This window comes from Malus sylvestris, chromosome 14, assembly GCF_916048215.2.
Source record: "Malus sylvestris chromosome 14, drMalSylv7.2, whole genome shotgun sequence".
NCBI classification, from domain to species: Eukaryota; Viridiplantae; Streptophyta; class Magnoliopsida; order Rosales; family Rosaceae; genus Malus; species Malus sylvestris.
In genome coordinates this window covers 24671207-24692248 of record NC_062273.1, presented here as the reverse complement: position 1 = coordinate 24692248, position 21042 = coordinate 24671207, and the positions used below count along the sequence as shown (strand labels likewise).

Below are 21042 nucleotides of genomic sequence, written 5' to 3'. Positions count from 1 at the left end.
ATTGGAATGATATAAGGACTTAAAAATTTAAAATACGGAAATGGATGATGAATATACCTATAACGGTGTTTAATTGTCAAAACAAAATTATGATAATTATTTTTTAATTTTCAAGTTGTTAAAAAACATGTAAACGGGTGAAAAAGGGGTAATAGTAAAAAAATTGATAAACGGGTTAAAAATGGTAAATGGGTAAACGGATATTAAACGGTTACGGTTAAATGGGCATGCGGTTATGAGTATGGTTAACCGTTTATAAACGGCTATGGGTATGTGTATAACCGTTTAGACAATTACCCAATGGGTAAACGGTTATGCAGGTATTAACATAAACAATTATGGGTAAATAACCATGATTAACCGCCCGCCATAACCGTTGCCCATCGCCCCTAATATTTATCCATTCATTCTCTATCATACCCCTCAGTTCGGTTCAATCACCAGAGCGCAGGCCGGTGTTCGAAGTCACGTACCAGCTTAAAAAAAAACACTAATTTGGAAATAACATTGTGTTGCTAAGTTTCAATTTAAATGCATATGGAAAATAGAATGTGTTGGTACATTTCAGTTTAAATGTATCCGGAAAGTGGGAAAAATGTGAGAAAACTCTTGAGATTAAACAACAGTGAAGAATCTAAAAAGTAATAATCCCTTATTTAGAGAAAGAAAAATCCTACTAACATGAGAGAACTATTTTAGGACTTCTCTCGTCTTCACTTGTTTGGCATGTCGCTCATTCTATAGAGATTCTTCATTTTTTGCATTCAAATTTCTTGAGCATGCTGGCTTATAGGTTTGTCTCTCCTTCTTGATGTGCAATTTTCTTTTTTGACTTAATCTTTTGGATTTTCCTTTTTTGTTTAGCAGCTTGTCTTGTAGGCTTTTTTTACCTTTTAGTTTTTATATTAGAGGGGTTTGGTCCTATGTGTCACATCTCGGCTCAGGCCCCACCACATCCCGGGCTCGACTTTGCCGTAGCATGATATTTTCCGCTGTAGGCTCTGACAACACCCTCATTGTTTTGTTTATGGGAACTCACATAAGAACTTCCCAATGGGTCACCCATCCTAGGATTGCTCTCGCGCGAACTTGCTTAACTTTGGAGTTCCGCTAGAACCCGAAGTCAGTGAGCTCCCAAAAGGCCTCGCACTAGGTAGAGATGAGAATATACATATAAGGTTTAGAGGATCCACTTCCCTGGGGGATGTGGAATGTTACAATCCACCCCCCTTAGGGGCCCGACATCCTCGTTGGCACACTTTCGGCTAAGGATTGGCTCTGATACCAAATTGTCACATCCCGGCCCAGGCCCCCACCACATCTCTGGCTCGACTCTGTTGTAGCATGATTTTGTCTACTTTTGGCTTTGGGCTCTGACCACACCCTCATGATTTTGTTCCTGGGAACTTACACGAGAACTTCCCAGTGGGTCACATATCCTGGGATTGCTCTCACGCGAACTCGCTTAACTTCGGAGTTCCGCTGGAACCCGAAGCCAGTGAACTCCCAAAAGGCCTCGTGCTAGGTAGAGATGGGAATATACATATAAGGCTTAGAGGATCCACTCCCCTGGGCGATGTGAGATGTTACAATCCACCCCCTTAAGGACCCGACGTCCTCTTCGGCACACTTCCGGCCAGAGATTGGCTTTGATACCAAATTGTCACATCCCGGCCCGGGCCCCCACCACATCCCGGGCTCGACTCCACCATAGTACGATATTGTCCGGTTTAGGCCCCGACCACGCCCTCACGGTTTTGTTTCTAGGAACTCACACGAGAACTTCCCAGTGGGTCACCCATCCTGGAAATGCTCTCGCATGCTACTTGCTTAACTTCGGAGTTTCGATGGAACCCGAAACCAGTGAGCTCCCAAAAGGCCTCGTGCTAGGTAGAGATGGGAATATACTTTTAAGGCTTAGAGGATCCACTCCTCTGGACGATGTGGGATGTTACACTGTGTCTACCTCTTTTTTTTCTTGTATTTTCTTTTACAAAGAGAGATAAGGTGTATGTCCCCCCCCCCCCCTCTTTTTTTTCAAGAGGGATAAGGTGTTTGTCCCCCTCCTCCCCCTCTTTTTCTTGTATTTTTTTTTCAAAGAGAGATAAGGTGTATGTCTCCCCCCCTCCCCCCTCAAAAAAACCCCTCTTTTCTTGTATTTTTTATTTTTCTTGCTTTATAAGGGGTACGGTTTATGTTCTCCAACTAGGTGTAACTTATTTTTTCCATATCAAGTATTTTTGGTTTTTCTTGCTTTATAAGGGATAAGGTTTATGACCCCCTGACTAGGTGTAACTTCTTCTTTTTTCATATCAATAAATTTATCTCATACCGTCGAAATTCTCAAAAAAAAAAAAAAAAAAAGAGAGGGAGAAGGCACACAAAGTATATAGCACTCTTGTAGAATCAATCAGAATATAACAAGTTGTTAAGGTTTTTGTTTTTTTTTTTTTTTTTTTTTGATAGAGCTCTATATCTGTTTTTGTACAAATACACACACGCGATCCGGCCTTTTGAGTTCCTTGTGTAGAGATTGCAGAGATAAGTGGATTGTATACCCAAAAATTAGTCGAACACATTGACACGCTTTGAAGTTTAAATCGAATACATTGACACGCTTTGAAGTTTAAGTCGAAAGTGGCTTGCGAATGGTCTGAGAGCCAAACGGACTTGCAAATGAGGCAACAAGTAGAAACACTAACTACCCTTGCGTAACGGCGTATGTTCGAACTCCGTCGTTGACTAATCTAACATCTCATCTAACAAAATCTATCGTTTGACAAAAAAATAAGAAAATAAAACTTCCATAGGTTCTAATAGGTGCTAGTCGGGCTGCGAACATGAGGTAGCGCCTAGGCAGTTTTATTAATTTTAACTAAGTTTATTATATAACATATAGATAAATGTCTACTTATACTTAAAAAATACATAATTGTATTAAAATACATAAATTGCAAAATGAAATAACATATAATTTATAATGTACTAGAACAATTAAAAAAATAAAAATGCAAAATATAAATATAAATTATTTGTTCCTAAGCGGATGTCTAGGCAGATCTAGACACTCTTTTTTATTTTTTTTAATGCCTATAGATTACGTGGCAGTGCCTTACTGCCTAACGCTTAGAACACTGATTATAAACATATATAGCAATCATCATATAAGAAGTGGGGGAGGAGCAGAGCGTTCCTGTCTGTGACTTTGGTGCGTTTTTAATGGGTGAAGGCGGCGACAACGTAAGGATTAATCTTAGGCTGCGCCGGACGGGCACAACTTTGTTGCTAACAATCTCACTTTGATATCCACACTTTACTTCTTTTCTTCCAATTATCTTCGTCAAGCCATCTCCACAGCCAACGTGCGATAAAGTATTCTTCTCGTTGCCTTCAGGCACAAGAAAATCGCAGCAAGAAAGAAAATTGTCAGTTGCATGAAAGTTATCCTTTAAAACTTACAATACAGCTGAAAAAGACCAAAAAGAAAAACATCAGTACCATGAGGAAGTGATGAAGAGGTTGCAGGAAAAACACAGAGAAGAAGATACAATGCTGCAACAACTAAAACCAACTTTTCTAGAAAACTGCTCATCTTTGTAAATTTCAGGAACAAGAACTTGTTGAAGTCTTCAATATGAAATTATTTGCGAATCCAGTGATCCTACTTAAGGAGATTGAAAATCCTGAAAGCAAGCAGACTTTTTGCGAAATGACATTGAAACATACTATAATTATTATTATTATTATTATTATTTGCCTAATTTAATGATCAATTTGGTACAAATTGTATTGTTTAAGGTTTATGTTTAGAGAATATGGAGTTGACATCTACTTTCACACACTTTTACCTATTCCCGTTGCTCAATATCAGTCACCATATAGTGACACAATTTGACTTTGGATTTTTTACTTAAATTTAAAATACAACTGGCACAACTGAAACGACAAAAACCACCACATTTGTGTGACAATTCTGATAACTTTAGCATTTGTCGAAGAAGTTGCAAGTGGTTATATATATTCTTCTTGGAAAGCTTTATATCAATCAACATAGATAGAGCCATTTGACCGGGTGTGACTTTATTTTTCGTTTCAATAAAATTACTCTCATACTACAGAAGTTTTCTAAAGGAAAAAAAAACATAGATAGAGCCATCGATCATCACATAATAAGTAGTAGAGGTATATAATCACCCTTTGATTATGGTAAGCTATATAAAAGCAAACAATAATTAAACTTTCGCGTTTATATAAATTTCTCATCTAATATCACATAACAACACTGTTCTGAAACTCTCCGCCTAGGCGCTAGAGGGTTGGTCACCGTCCCGATTAATGTCTAGGTGTTTGAAGATTAAGAAAGGGTGCCTAGACTTGTTAAGGCGCCCACCTAGACCGCCAGGCACCCGCCTAGCTTGCCCAAACCCACCTAGGCACCCGCCCAGGTCGCAACTCACTTAAACAGAAAATAAATAATTTTCATTTTGCATTTTGTTTTTTTCAATAAATTTTAAAAGACTTGTTGCATATTTAAATGGACACACATTATTTCTTTTTTTCCCCAGGTTTCCTTATGTTCCAATACTTCATAATATATATGTCAATCTATTTTGCAGATTATGATGAAATTATATATATTTTAAGTATAATTAAGCAGACACTTATCTACACGAAATATAATAGATTTACTTAAATCCGTCTAGTCCGCCTAGGCACTTGCCTAGGCCCCGCCTAACCATCTAGGCACTAGGCCCCAGCCTACCGCTCGACTAGCGTCTAGCGTCTTTTAAAATCTTGCATAAAGGGTATAACTTTCTCATTTGATTGAGATACGGTCCACGTAACATTACTCATGATCAAGAGAGCTAGGATCATTGTATAAAGGCTTGGTGACGCAGTAAAAATCCAAAGAGTCTCGGGAAGACAAGAGATAGATGATTTGGGAATCACTCAACCAGGAGTAATGAATTTATTCACATCATTAATCGTGGATTCGCACAATACGACCGAGCCTAAAACTTGATTTAAGTAGGAGAAAGCTCACTCTCTTCTTGGATTAATTATAATTACTAAATTGGCTATCTTGCACTTACACTTGGAGCTCTTTTAAATAGGGACATTAGCTACATTGATTTAATTATAAAGAGAAGAAATATAATAGTTACTAGGCGACTCCATTAATAGGACAAGATGACAATGGCTTTGAGAGATGAAAAGTCAAGAAAGCCTCAAATATATTTATTCTCCATGCATTGTGTCATTCTCATCATCTTGAAAAAAACTCGTTCTCGAGTCTTTTGTTTTTTAATTTTCTACGATATTTCGGATGACCTTTCAAATTTCTCAACAACGGTCACAATATAAAAAGCAAATTCGGAGTTGGCAAGCTGTTCCATCCCACAAAATATTCATTTGAACTCCACTTCCACGTATGTTATTAGCAAGTATACCTCAGCTCCTTGTTAATAGACATTGACTTCAAATCAAGCACATAGGATTTCCAAATTATTGTTTGTTGTGATTAGGGTTGGAGGGATATTGAGGAAGCACAATCAAATTCACCGATTCTTTTCTTCAAAAACTTCCTCTCTAGATCGTGAGTAATGAAATCTTCCTAAACACAATCACTTTACACATGCAATGTGTTTATACCATACTTAGGGCCTCCATATTTAGATCTCGTATAAATACTTGGGGGACTCAAATGTAATTATGTAATAAATGAAGGGGGAAATATGTAATAAGTGAGGAGCCCTTAGTCTATAAAAGGGACTCCTCACCCTCACAATCCTCAAGGCCACACATCCCCTAAACAGGGCTCTCACCCTCACAATCCCCTCACTTTCATTAGAGAGCTCTCTCAAACTCTCTCTTTCTCTGGGGGACTCCCTTCACCCTTGTAATCCATACATACAGTTAGAGAGAAATACAATCAACATCAGTGTGGACGTAGCCCAAACATTGGGGTGAACCACGATACGTCTTGTGTTCTTTACTTTCTTGCATATTCACGGTCGGATTTACGTTGTTCCAAGACCCCTCCGGTTTTGTGCATCAACACAATGTTTTTACCTTTCATGAAGTTGTACGTAAAATGCTTCCACCAATGTACTCATCTTAGGTGGATAACCCTAATCCACAAAGCCTTTATCTCCTAGCAGCAGTGTAACAACTCGTCCTGAATAATTTTACGATTTTTAGAACGGAAGGGCATTTTGGTATTTTTACCTTGTCAGCTAGATATTTTTTTGAAATGGGTTACTTTTTCGGTCTTCATGTGTGTGCCCATAGGGCCCACTTGCTTTTGGTGTTGTCCACCTCCGGTCCACCCTCATCTCTTCTCTCCCCATAGGTCTTCTTTTCTTTTCTCTCTCTATTCCAATTTTGTCTCTCTCCTTCTCGGACCTCTCTCTCCTAATCGCTGCATCATTTCCGTCCCCTGTGCACCACTCACCATCTTCACCTTTTGGCCCTGCGAGCTCCATGAACCTTGGAGCAAGGGAAGAACACTCAAACTTCCCTGTATCACATGCACTGTGGCACTGCCACTGTACACTCCCCTCCTCTAGCGATTTCTCGATGTTCCCGGCGAGGGTAAGCTTTGAGAAATCCTTAAACCTTCTTTGATCATGTTTTGGAATACGTTTAGAATATTTTTGAGAGTTTATATGGTTGTTTGAACACATAAACACGTCGGGGAAGGCTTTCCCAGATTTCGGCGAGAACGCCCTGATTTTCAAACCATTTGACGGCCAACTCAGGCCACCACTCGTCTTGAAATTGGTATAGTTCTTTTCCTCGTTCTTTGGGCTTCATTTTGATATATTGCATGACTGATTTTAGTTGAGTTTTGGGGTTGAATGGAGCTAGAAGAGCTCCAGCCTTCTTCTTCCTCGAAATGGCCAACCTGGCCTGAAAACAGGTCAAAATCCAACCTATCAGGTTAGACTGGCCCAACTTGTTGGGCCATGAAACTTGACTCAATTGGCCAGCCCAACTTAAATACCCCTGGTCCACCTTTATAACCCAGCCCAGTTACAAGTCTAAACCCAATTGAATAAACCAGCTCAACCCAGATCGTATCCAATGGAATATTCTGTGGAATATTCCGTTAAGGAATATTCTCGCGTTGACTTTTACGAAATTTGCTCGGGACCCCTCTTAGGGTAATTTGATATCCTGAATCCGTTTCCAACTTCCATTTTCCCAGATTCAATCATTTTAGTATAGTTTTATTAATTGGTACATTTATGTGCTTATGTGCAATTGTTTATGGCATTTCCATTCTCTCTAGTTGCACAGCTCTTCGACGGCGAAGTATCTGTGAGTAGACCCCTTCTAAAATGCATTATTTTACTATTAGAGATGCATACATGAAAAAGATGATTTATTGGTTACATTTTATGAAACGTTTATTAGTAAATTGGATTTACACTTTATGTTATATTATATGATTGATGACTATATACCTACTTATGAACGTGGTTTTGTGATATGATGGTTTAGTTACTGAGCTCTGATTTGAGAGAGAGAGAGAGAGATATATATATATATATATATATATATATATATATATATATATATATTAGAAATATTATGTTAATGTTTTTATGTGCTTATTTAGTGGCTATTCGAATGATACTGCCTACGGGCGAATGATACTTATAGATGGCTTCAGCCGTGTGTAAGTTGGTGGCTACAGCCAGGAGATACTTATATATGGCTTCGATCGGGTGTGGGTTGGTAGCTTTGGCCGATTATGATAACATTATTAAGCACACTATATGATATATGTTTTACGAAAGGTTTTATGGCATGCTAGGGTTTTCGGAAAAACCTATTACTTATTATGCTATACAAGTTTTCTAAACATGGGGGTTAGTATTAACTGTTTTATTACTACTTATATATCAACTTGGTCCACTCATGTTTTGTTTTACCCTCCCTCAGGACTTAGAATCGAGGTGGACAATCTTGGCGTCAAGGCACTCCCGCATCGGCATTTTCAAGTCCTTTCGGTGTAGGACCCATCCTTTTGTTTGTTCAATTTTACATTATTCCTTTTTAGTTTCTCAGTTTAGTTGTATACTCTGAATAGGTTCCATAAATGCATATTCATTATAATTAAATTTACAAGTTTTATTTATGTCAGTTAATTGTTCTTAGTTCTCAAGGTCGGGCGTGCCAATTTGGTATCAGAATGTGGTTTGTTCAGAGCATACTTAGGATCATATCGTACTCTAGTAGTGTGTCGGTCATGATGTCATTTGGATGTCATGACTTCCAGATTTATTGTCATTCGGCACGGTTGTGCAACCTTCATTTTGGGTGAATAGTCACATCATATTCAAGAATAAGAAATTTTGTGTCGGGATTATGCCTCATCAATGACAAAATGGATTGTTGGACGACTTTCAACATCGGACCAATACTCCGCAACATGCGTTCCTTAGGAATTATAGGCAGAGTCAGTTTTACAAGACCAACTGCAGATCCAAAGTGGCGATGTCATTCTGCAACATGCGTTCCTCAGGAATTGCTAGCAGAGTCAGATCTGCATATGAGTGTTGGAAATGGAAAGTTTTTAATGGTATAAGTTGGTTAAGACCAACTAGAGACCCGAAATGGTGATGTTACTCTGTAACATGTGTTCCTTAAGAATTACGGGCAGAGTCGTATCTACATAAAAGTGTGGTGAAACGGAAAAATCTAAGTGGTTTGAGTTTGGAATATCTGAATTGGTGATGTTATTCTGCGACATGTGTTCCTTAGGAATGGCAGTCAGAGTCACATCTATATGGAAATTGCTCGAAACATTCGAAGTTCGTGTTGGAGAGAGCAAGTAAGCGCTAGATGTTGCAAAGTGTAGTAAATGTTATTTTGGTGTGATCGAATCAATGTCTTCTGACTCGCTTCCGCTGGATCCTTAGAACAATTCTGGCGATTGCTCTATCGATATCATTCTTGCTTACTCCAACCACGAGGTCAGGTTCACTAAACATTGACAGTCAGCTATACGTCAATTTCTTCGAACGTTATTGTTGTTTAGAGTAGATACTCTTCTTGAGAGATTATTTGGTAGCAGAAGATATTCTTATCAATTTCCTAAAGGGTTTACGACCATTGGAAATTGAAAACCCTCACATGGTGTTGTGAAATACAAAATGCCTTTGACCTCGTCAAATCTTATCAACAGTTCTTAACTATTCTTTGAGTTTAGACCTATTTCCTTTTTTGCTAAGAAACTAGTCAACTCTAGTGCGATGTTGACGGTGAACAAAGTTTTTGAAAACGGGGTATTGTCTTATCTGATCGTAGTTCTTACACTTTTTGAATTTTGTGGTGGTGTATTATTAAATGTTGGCTGCACATTGAGGCAACATGATCGAGTAACGCATGTACCTCTTGACTATTGGAACCGCATGATGTGAACCATCATATCTTTCACCTAGAGCTAATAAAAACCTTTATTGCTGTAAAAATCTAGTGATGTTTTCTCTACGGCGAGAAATGTTGCATCCTTTTGACCAAAGATGTTGTAGTGTGTTTCACACAAAAATGGTTAAGTTTGAAATGGAAGCCATCGGGCTTATCTCAATTTGTTTCTATTCCTGTTCAGAGATGGGAAGAAATTTCCATGGTTGTCATTCTTGGGTTGTCGGGGACCCACTGGGGATGCGAATGGAAATGGGTGAATGTCACCATAGATTTTCGGTACAAACCATCTTGTACACATGGAGACTATGATGACGTTTCGAATTTGTTGACCAACTCGTTCGTCGTAGTACCTACCAGTCCGCGAGGACTATACTTTTGACCACTTGGCAGAATTCTTCATTCTAGATTTCTTTAGATTGACGTCTCAATTTACATCAGTTTCGACCGTAATCTCTCTTTCACCTCGGGGTACTGGAAGACATTTTAGTCAACTTTGGGTTTGTACTTACCCTACGACACTTCGTATCATTTCACTTAGTATTTTTTCGATAGCAGAAAGACTATTCAGGAGAACCATTCAGACCCGAAAGTTTTAGTTGAAACCATTAGTCATTCAACCATCCTTTAACATCATATCGAGAGAATTATTACCACTGGTGTTTGAATATCTTTGAGGTTATTGTTGCAACAAGTTGTTGTGAATATTAGAATGGGAAAAAGTTTGAGTTCTCGTCTATTAGAGTTTTTTAGACTATCACCCGAGTCAAGTCCGCACTCAACCATCTCGACTTACCACCACCGAATCAACTTAGGTATTTACACGTATTCTTGCATCAAAGCTACGCATTCACTTCGGTTATCTTGTTTCCTAGATTTGTTGGATTTGTTTTGACCCTTAAATTCGAGAGTGTTCACTTAGCCTTCTCGGCATAGCTGTTCGTTAAATCTGAGAGAAATTTTCAATGAATCGGCTTATGTAGGTGTTGTGAATCACATTGTTCTGGTTTTTAGTGTATCGTCACTTTTGTACCTCATCGTGATATGCATTTCATTTCTAAGTTTTGTGAAGTTTTCGTAAAGGTCTTGAGTACTAAGTTGTTTGTCCTGTATCACATTTTTATTCGTAGATTGTTGGACGGTCTGAATGAACTATCTAGATCTTGAATGACGTGTTGCATTCTTTTGATTTGTGGTTTCTGAATGATTAGAATTTGCATCGATCTTTTTAGAGTAGTTACGACGATAGTTTTTATTTTCAATTTGTGTATGGAACTACTTGATACTTTGTATAATAGATTCTATTGGCAGCATTGGTTTGTATGATAGATTATATTGGCAGCATTGGTTGGACAGTGGAGTTCTACAAATTGGTTTTTGGATGTTTGATTTTATGATTTGAGAAATTGTGTGCTTGTGTTGTTGTGGACTTGAGGTTGGACAAATTGGTATGTTTGCACCCTTAGGAAATCATTACTTGCTTATTGAGACAACAATGTGTTGTCGATATCGTGGGCGGCCGAATGTAATATCAATAGCATATGCGTTGGGTTCATTAAGCAAGTGGACAGGTAGACTCGTCTACGATAGTTGGTACTATTTGGTTATTGTTGGGGCTTAGCCCAAAGACACATATGTTCTTGAAATACATGACGTTACGAATGCTTGGGCAAGACCCATTTTCATTTTCGGTTTTAATTTCCAGTACAAGTATTTTAACTTACCTTATTATAGTTTTAGATTTGTATTTTTTACATTACTAAAGGTGGGTTGAGTCTTTTCTACTTTTAGTGTTATTTCTAGTACGAGTGTTTCGACCTTTATGTTAGTCCATATCTATTTTTACGTTATCATATTATTCGTATATATTCTTGACCTTATGTTATTATACAATTTCAACTTTATATCTTTATAAAGTATGTTTTTACTATTATGCTGATGGGGGAAGAAAGTTGGAGCTTGGAGGCATGATAGAGGATTTTGCAACCCGTTTGCAACGATGTGGCATATTCTCTCTGATGCTACCACTCTGACTTGATTTCTTCTTATTACATATATTTTTTCCTATCTTCGAGTATTTGTGTATAGTACGTATTTCAAATTTTGGGATGAAATTTTCTTAACGGGGGTAAATTGTAACAACTCGTCCTAAATAATTTTACGGATTTTAGAACGGAATGGCATTTTGGTATTCTCACCTTGTGGGCTAGATATTTTTTTGAAATGGGTTACTTTTTGGGTCTTCATGTGTGTGCCCGTGGGGCACACTTGCTTTTGGTGTTGTCCCCCTCCGGCCCATTCTTATCTCTTCTCTTTTCTCTCCTCGTAAGGTCCTCTCTTCCTCTCTCTCTGTTCCATTTTCGTCTGTCTCCCTCTCAGACCTTTCTCTCCCCATCGCTGCATCTTCTCCTTCCCCTGTGCACCACTCTCCACCTTCACCATTTGGCCCTGCGAGCTCCACGAACCTTGGAGCAAGGGAAGATCACTTAAACATCCCCGTATCACGTGCACCGTGGCGTTTCCATTGTACACTTCCCTCTTCCAGCGATTTCTTGATGTTTTAGGTGAGGGTAAGCTTTGAGAAATCCTTAAACCTTCTTGGATCATGTTTTGGAATACGTTTAGAGTATTTTAAAGAGTTTATATGGTTGTTTTGAACACAAAAATACGTCGGGAAAGGCTTTCCCAAATTCCGACGAGAATACCGTGATTTTCAGACTGTTTGCCGGCCATCACTCGTCTTGATATTGGTATAGTTCTCTTCCTCATTCTTTGGGCTTCATTTTGATATATTGCATGACTGATTTTAGTTGAGTTTTGGGGTTGAACGGAGCTGGAAGAGCTCCAGCCTTCTTCTCCTCGAAACGGCCAACCCGGCTAGAAAACGGGTCAAAACCCAACCCACCAGCTTAAATCAGCCCAACTTGTTGGGCCATGAAACTTAGCCCAATTGGCCAGCCCAACTCAAATAACCCAGGCCCACCTTTATAACCCAGCCGAGTTACAAGTCTAAACCCAATTGAATAAATCGGCCCAAAACCCTTGACCCAACCCGCCTGAGCCAGCCCAACCCAGATCAGATCCAATGGAATATTCTCACGTTGACTTTTTGTTGACTTTTATAAAAAAATTCCCGGGACCCTTCTTAGGGTAATTTGATGTCATGAATCTGTTTCCAACGTTCGTTTTCTCAAATTCAATCGTTTTAGTATAGTTTTATTAATTGGTACTTTTATGTGCTTAGTTGTAATTGTTTATGGCGTTTCCGTTCTCTCAAGTTACACGGCTCTTCGACGACGAAAAATCTGTGAGTGGACCCCTTCTAAAATGCATTATTTTACTATTAGAGATGCATACATGAAAAGCATGATTTGTTGGTTACGTTTTATGAAACGTTTATGAGTAAATTGGATTTACACTTTATGTTATATTATCATGCTTTATCGACTTTACGTTCTTTGTGGTATATATGATTGATGACTATATACCTACTTATGAATGTGGTTTTACGATATGACATTTTAGTTACTGAGCTCCGATTTGAGATAGATAGATAGATATATATATATATATATATATATATATATATATATATATATATATTAGAAATATCATGTTAATATCTTTATGTGCTTATTTAGTGGTTATTCGAATGATTCTGCCTACAAGCGAATGATACTTATATGGCTTCGGCAGGGTGTAGGTTGGTGGCTTCGGCCAAGAGATACTTATTTATGGCTTCGGCCGTGTGTGGGTTGGTGGCTTCGGTCGATTATGATAACATTATTAAGCACACTATATGAAATATGTTTTACGAAAGGTTTTATGGCATGCTAGGGTTTTCGGAAAAACCTATTACTTATTATGATATATAAATTTTCTAAACCTGGGGGTTAGTACGTTAAAGATTAACTGTTTTAGTACTACTTATATATCAACTTGGTCCACTCATGTTTTGTTTTGTGCCCCCTCAGGACTTAGAATCGAGGTGTACAATCCCGGCGTTAAGGCACTCCTGCATGGCATCTTCGAGTCCTCTTGATGTAGGACCCATCCTTTTGTTCATTCAATTTTATATTATTTCTTTTCAATGTCTCAGTTTAGATGTATGCTCTGAATACATTCTATAAGTGCATATTCATTATAATTAAATTTACAAGTTTTATTTATGTCAGTTAATTGTTCTTAGTTCTCATGCATCCTAATATGGCTTCGTCACCTTTGGGTGTCGGCCAGCACGTGCCTACCCTGGTGTTTGGAGAATATCAAGGTTGGGTGTGTCAAGCAGATAAACCTCTTGATGAGCCACATCAACAGTATACTCATCATCCTCAACATACTTGTCATAAACTGGCGGAGAATTTAAATCAACCAAGCTAATCTCTTCAACCATTTTATATTCAAACAAATAGAAAATATCATCCACGATCTTCTAACCTAACGGAAAACCTGCTTTGATGCTACTTGATGTAGTAAGAACCCAATGAGTCTCAGGGAGAGGAGTGATAATGTCACATCCCGGCCCGGGCCCCCACCACATCCCGGGCTTGACTCCGCCGTAACACGATATTGTCCGTTTTGGCCCCGACCACGCCTTCAAGGTTTTTGTTTCTGGGAACGCACACGAGAACTTCTTAGTGGATCACCTATCATGGGATTGCTCTCGCGCGAACTCTCGACGTTCCTGGTGAGGGTAAGCTTTGAGAAATCCTTAAATCTTCTTGGATCATGTTTTGGAATACGTTTAGAGTATTTTAAAGAGTTTATATGGTTGTTTTGAACACAAAAACACGTCGGGAAAGGCTTTCCCAAATTCTGACGAGAATACCGTGATTTTCAGACTGTTTGCCGGCCAACTGCTGCCATCACTCGTCTTGATATTGGTATAGTTCTCCTCCTCGTTTTTTGGCCTTCATTTTGATATATTGCATGACTGATTTTAGTTGAGTTTTGGGGTTGAACGGAGTTGGAAAAGCTCCAGCCTTCTTCTTCCTTGAAATGGCCAACCCGGCCTGAAAACGGGTCAAAACCCGACCCACCAGCTTAAATCGGCCCAACTTGTTGGGCCATGAAACTCAGCCCAATTGGCCAACCCAACTCAAATACCTCAGGCCCACCTTTATAACCCAGCCGAGTTACAAGTCTAAACCTAATTGAATAAATCGGCCCAAAACCCTTGACCCAACCCGCCTAAGCCGGCCCAACCCAGATCGAATCCAATGGAATATTCTCGCATTGACTTTTTGTTGACTTTTATAAAATTTGCCCGAGACCCTTCTTAGGGTAATTTGATGTCATGAATCCGTTTCCGACGTCCGTTTTCTCAAATTCAATCGTTTTAGTATAGTTTTATTAATTGGTACTTTTATGTGCTTAGGTGTAATTATTTATGGCGTTTCCATTCTCTCTAGTTACACGGTTCTTCGATGACGAAATATTTGTGAGTGGACCCCTTCTAAAATGCATTATTTTACTATTAGAAATGCATACATGAAAAGCATGATTTGTTGGTTACATTTTATGAAATGTTTATGAGTAAATTGGATTTACACTTTATGTTATATTATTATGCTTTATCAACTTTACATTCTTTATGGTATATATGATTGATGACTATATACCTACTTATGAACGTGGTTTTACGATATGACGTTTTAGTTACTGAGCTCCAATTTGAGATACACACACACATATATATATATATATATTAGAAACATTATGTTAATATTTTTATGTGCTTATTTAGTGGTTATTCGAATGATTCTGCCTACAAGCGAATAATACTTATATGGTTTCGGCCGGGTGTAGGTTGGTAGCTTTGGCCGAGATATACTTATTTATGGCTTTGGCCATGTGTGGGTTGGTGGCTTCGGTCGATTATGATAACATTATTAAGCACACTATATGAATATGTTTTACGAAAGGTTTTATGGCATGCTAGGGTTTTCGGAAAAACCTATTACTTATTATGATATACAAATTTTCTAAACCTAGGGGTTAGTACGTTAAAGATTAACTATTTTAGTACTACTTATATATCAACTTGGTCCATTCATTTTTTGTTTTGTGCCCCCTCAGGACTTAGAATCGAGGTGTACAATCCCGGCGTCAAGGCACTCCCGCATGGCATCTTCGAGTCCTCTCGATGTAGGACCCATCCTTTTGTTCATTCAATTTTATATTATTTCTTTTCAATGTCTCAATTTAGTTGTATGCTCTGAATACATTCTATAAATGCATATTCATTATAATTAAATTTACAAGTTTTATTTATGTCGGTTAATTGTTCTTAGTTCTCATGCATCCTAATATGGCTTCATCACCTTCGGGTGTCGGCCAGCACGTGCCTACCCTGGTGTTTGGAGAATATCAAGGTCGGGCGTGTCAAGCAGATAAACCTCTTGATGAGCCACATCAACAATATACTCATCATCCTCAACATACTTGTCATAAACTAGCGGAGAATTTAAATCAACCAAGCTAATCTCTTCAACCATTTTATATTCAAACAAATAGAAAATATCATCCATGATCTTCTAACCTAACAGAAAACCTGCTTTGATGCTACTTAATGTAGTAAGAACCCAAGGAGTCTCAGGGAGAGGAGTGATAATGTCACATCCCGGCCCGGCCCCCACCACATCCCGGGCTTGACTTTGCCGTAACACGATATTGTCCGTTTTGGGCCCCAACCACGCCCTCACTGGTTTTGTTTCTGGGAACTCACACGAGAACTTCCCAGTGGATCACACATCATGGGATTGCTCTCGCGCGAATTCGCTTAACTTCGGAGTTTCGATGGAATTCGAAGCCAGTGAGTTCCCAAAAGGCCTCGTGCTAAATAGAGATGAGAATATGTATATAAAGCTTATAGGATCAACTCCCATGGGCGATGTGGGATGTTACATATAGATGACTTGGGAATCACTCAATCAGGGCCAATGGAATCATTCATGTCGCTAATCGTTGATTCGCTCAACACAACCAAGCCTAACACTTGATTAAGAAGGAGAAAACTCGCTCTCTTCTTGGATAAATCATAATTCACTAAATTGACTGTCTTGCACTTACATTTGGAGCCATTTAAATAGGGACATTAGCTACATTGATAGAATAAATTTAATTACAAAGAGAAGAAATATTATAGTTACTATGCAACCCTATTAAAATCAAGAGATGAGAAATCAGTAAAGCCTTAAATATAAGGGTGCTTGACTAGATTTCTGGTGGGCGAAGGTGGATTCGGCGGGGTGACTGGTCTTAGGCTGCGCCCGATGGGGACTATTGTATTACAATGGCTAAGAATCTCACTTTTGAGTCTACATTCAACATGCGGCACAAAGTTTTTGGCATGATCACCACCTTCAGCTGCACAAGAAAATCATAGCAATCGAGAAACTAATTCGTACCAGATGATTGAGTCAAGAAAGTGAAAAACCTCAAATGAAATGTAGTGTAACTATCTAACACGTTACATACATACGTATCTCAAGGGAAGATATTATATAGTTAAGTACCATGAGGAAGTAATGCACAAGTTGTTTGGAAATGGACCAAAAGAAGCAACATTACTAATGCTGCAATTGGCACCGACTTTGCTGGGAAACAATTCTTCATCATCGGGAGCAGGAACAGTTACATTTGAAAAATCCCTCAACATATTGAGATGAAGTGAAGGAGAAGTAAGATTTATAGACTACTTCAGCCTAATTTTTTCAAAAATTAGACTTCTACCTTGGACTTTTTTAGTCCCCCATAGGTTTCACTTTCTACCCCTTGGTAAGTGCTTTCACGTTGAAATTTGCAAATTAAAACTACCTCTAAAAGATAATTAGTGGAAGTTTCTTTTCATCTTCTCTCGGATAAAATATTTAGACTATTAAATGAGAGTTTTGATCCTCAGAAACACGAATGTATATACATTATTCATCATCTTCATCCTTGTCTTGTGGATCAGTGGATGGTTCGTTAGTTTTTTTTATTCTGCCTTTTATTTTGGTGATTTCAATACTCTTTTTAATTTTGTGCATTCTCTGTTAATCTAGAGCATTAATCTTACTTTAATTTTTCAATTTAAAGGCTACAAAACAAGAGGGTTGTGTAAAAGTCATTTCTGTTTTTATCGTTTGATACCAGTGATATTGGGGAAGGGCAACTCGAACTCAGGGCCTCACATGCATGGGAGAATGCTATGAACCAACTAAGCTACATGCTCCTTACCTGATTGTGCTTTTCGTATATGCCATGTGACAACTGGGGAAAACTACTTGAAGTTCAATACTTCAGGGAAAGAAAAACGCTACTGACATGAGAAGGCACGCAAAGTGTTTAGCACTCCTATAGAATCAATTAGAACATAAAAAGTGGTTAATTAAGGGGGTTTTCTCCTATTAGAACTCTATATGTGTTTTTGTACAAATACACACACACGATCGGGTCTTTTGAGTTCCTTGTGTAGAAATTGCAGAGATAAGTGGATTGTATACCAAAATATTCGTCAAACACATGGACATGCTTTGAAGTTTAAGTCGAGCGTAAGTGGATTCCAGAATGGTTTAAAAGCCAAATGGACTTGCAAACGAGGCAACAAGTTCAACCACTAACTACCCATCATAAATTCCATAGGTATATATATATATATAGCCTTCATCAAGACCTTTTCTGTGACTTTTGTGCGTTTTTAATGGATGAGGGTGGCGACGACTTGAGGATTAATCTTAGGCTGCGCCGAACGGGCACAATTTTGTTGCTTACAATCTCACTTTGACATCTAAATTTCCCTTCTTTTCTTCCAATTATCTTCATCAAGTCAACTCCACATTCGACACCGGGTAAAGTATTCTTCTCATTGCCTTGAGCCACAAGAAATCGTAGCAAGAAAGAAAATTGGTAGTTGTAAGAAAGTTATCCTTGAAAACTTATATTAAAGCCAAAAAACACCAAGAAGAAAAATAACATTACCATGAGGAAGTGATGAAGAAGTTGCATGAAAAACACCGAGAAGAAGATACAATGCTGCAACAACTAAAACCAACTTTGCTAGAAAACTGCTCATCTTTGTAAATTGCAGGAACAAAAGCTTGTGGAAGTCTTCGGTATGAAATTATTTCTGGCGAATCTAGTGATCCTAATTAAGGAGATTGACCCTGAAAGCAAGCAGACTTATTGGGAAATGTCAATGAAATATTTTATAATTAATGATTTTTTGCCTACTTTAATGAGAATTTGGTACAAATTGCATTGTTTAAGATCTGGCACAACTGAAACCACAAAACCAGCCCATTTGTGTGATAATTCTGATAACTTTAGCTTCAGACGAAGCTACTGCAAGTGGTTATATATATTCTTCTTGGAAGCTTTATTGTCTAGATCCAGTTCATATGCTGCTCTCTTGTATTTTAAGAGAAAGACTTTGTGCAAGACGAGTAATTTCATTTTTAAAGACTGACCGGAAATTTTTTTTTTTTTTATTTAACTCTCATAATTTGATCTCATTTGTCGATATCATTGATTATTTAGGGTATGGGATGATGCATTTAGATGTTCGTTTTTAGGTTTTGAGTATCAATTTTTAGGACATCCAAACCTAAAATCAAAGGTATTAACTAATTCGAGACTAAAAACCTAAAGTCCAAGCTTGAAATGTTCTACATCAGTACCGAAATCAATTAATCATGTCAACAAATGAGATCAAAGTTCAAGCAAGGTTCTAAAAGACATTATTAGGTGCTAATCAAGCGGCGGAGATATATCCACGAAGCTCGGGATTTGATGCATTCATATTCCATTAAAAATAAATCCTCAGTATTTCCAAGCATTACAAGCTGCCAAACAAAAAACACAACGACAAGCTCAAACCTACATAAATTTTGAAATTAAAAAATATTGAATTCAAATTTATAAACTCAAACCTACATGAATTTTGAAATTAAAAAAATATTGAATTCAAATTGAGTTTGGGTTGGAACCTCACCTTGTTTTGATATGGCCCATTCATTGTACTGGCCCAGAGCCCAAGAGAAGTATCCGCCCAAGCCCAACGACTTCGCACCGGACCTTCACGTTCACGGACCGGACACCATCATACCCGATCCAAGAGCTACCCGAATAAGAATAGTAAGACGCTGATTCGGTATCAAACACAACTGTTGCATTGGTTCTCTTGTTAAAATGAACGATTTGGTGATAAACCAAAACACCATCCCAAGAGCCCACACCCAAAGCCGGTGCCCCGATCCCGTTCACTTTCGAGTCCTTGAGCGTCAAAGTCCGCCCGTACAAAGGCAGACCCACGACCAGCTTTTTGGGTGGGACACCGGCTTCAATCCACGACCCGATTCCGTAACGAGTACTAATATTACTGTTGGAATCATCCAACGCAGTATTCATCCCGATGAAATTTTCCCATGACCCATGATAATCATAGCACATTGGGTTGGCCCAATCTAAATATTTACTTATTGCCCCGGCCGGATACGATCTCGAACCGCCGTAAAAAGTAAATTTCGATGCATAATATACCGCGGAGGTTAAAAGTAAACGGGGCTTCCCGGTAACTCTAGGCTCATTATTTAGAGCCTTTCTCCATTCCTTGTATAACAAGGCAAGATTTGACATTTCCGCAGCATCCTTAGGAAATACCCAGACCAAGTCAACGCCGTGGAACCCGTATTTTCGAGCCACCTGAATTGTGGAGTTGATGAAAACTTCTCTGGTCGCCTGCGTGGAAGCCATGAGTGCAAACACGGTTGCATTGTTAATTGTCACCGCCTCTTATGTACAGGAGTGTGGTGACGGGCGGGATTTTGGTCCGGAACACTTTGATGAATTCGGGATTTTGGTTCGGGGCGCTTTGATGAAACCTATCATTCATAAAGCTAAAGAGGCATACTCCACATTGATATTTCTTCTAATTTCTTCGTTGAAAAAGTATCTCTCAAAGCACTTTTTCCTTTCAGTTGTAAGCTCAACATCTCGGTGTGGAGCAACACAACTTGGGTCTTCTTGGAGCCTTTCTCAACTATAATACCTAAAATAAAAGAAATAGCACTTTGAAAATATAATCATAAAGCTAAAGAAAAATTTAAAAGAATTTACAAGGAAATTAGCAAAATCATTACCTTGGATTTAATGAATGTCCCAAACAGTGAAGTGGCGTGTTACTTTTAGTCCATCGCTCCAATAAAATGTGATACACTGCATAAAGAAAACTGTTATTTTCATGTAATGCCTTGCACTTATTCCTGTAGATAGCAGCTTTCACCTTTTTAATCATAGCATCCCACCACTCATACACCAAATGAAGACAAGATTTATTTGTGTCAACCATTTTAGAATATAATATATTGGAGTTGTAAAGAAAATAATATAATCAATATTCTCCCAAAAATACTCTTTCAATATCCTTTGCTTCACCATCATTGTTTTAACCAAATCATTTTCTATGTACAAAGCCCAATATGGACTAATCACCATTTGTTGTAAACCTTCCTTTACTTCTTTAAACTTCTAAGCATCACACAAGTGTGGAAGCAAATCTGAAAATTTTAAAAATTAGGAGAGCACATAATTGAACAAGAAAAATAGAAAGATAGGCAATCTCATAAT

General features: G+C 38.3%; 1 protein-coding gene across 5 annotated transcripts in view; it reads right to left on the bottom strand.

Moving 5' to 3' along the window:
• The window catches only part of LOC126598574 (class V chitinase CHIT5a-like), a 73676-nt gene that overhangs the window by 51030 nt on the left and 1604 nt on the right, over positions 1-21042 (bottom strand). For 2 of the 5 annotated variants that reach the window (XR_007614887.1, XR_007614886.1), the window contains exons 3-5: positions 20556-20631; positions 19409-20464; positions 18397-18581 (exon numbers count right to left, since the gene is read on the bottom strand). Coding sequence is in view for 1 of the 5 variants with exons in the window: in XM_050264941.1 (XP_050120898.1) it covers positions 19429-20169 (741 nt within the window). In the remaining 4 variants the exon portion in view is untranslated. Of the gene's footprint in view, positions 1-17974; positions 18288-18396; positions 18597-19078; positions 19260-19408; positions 20465-20555; positions 20632-21042 lie in introns of those variants that run through there. The other 3 variants (XR_007614885.1, XR_007614884.1, XM_050264941.1) reach the window with 3 other exon arrangements.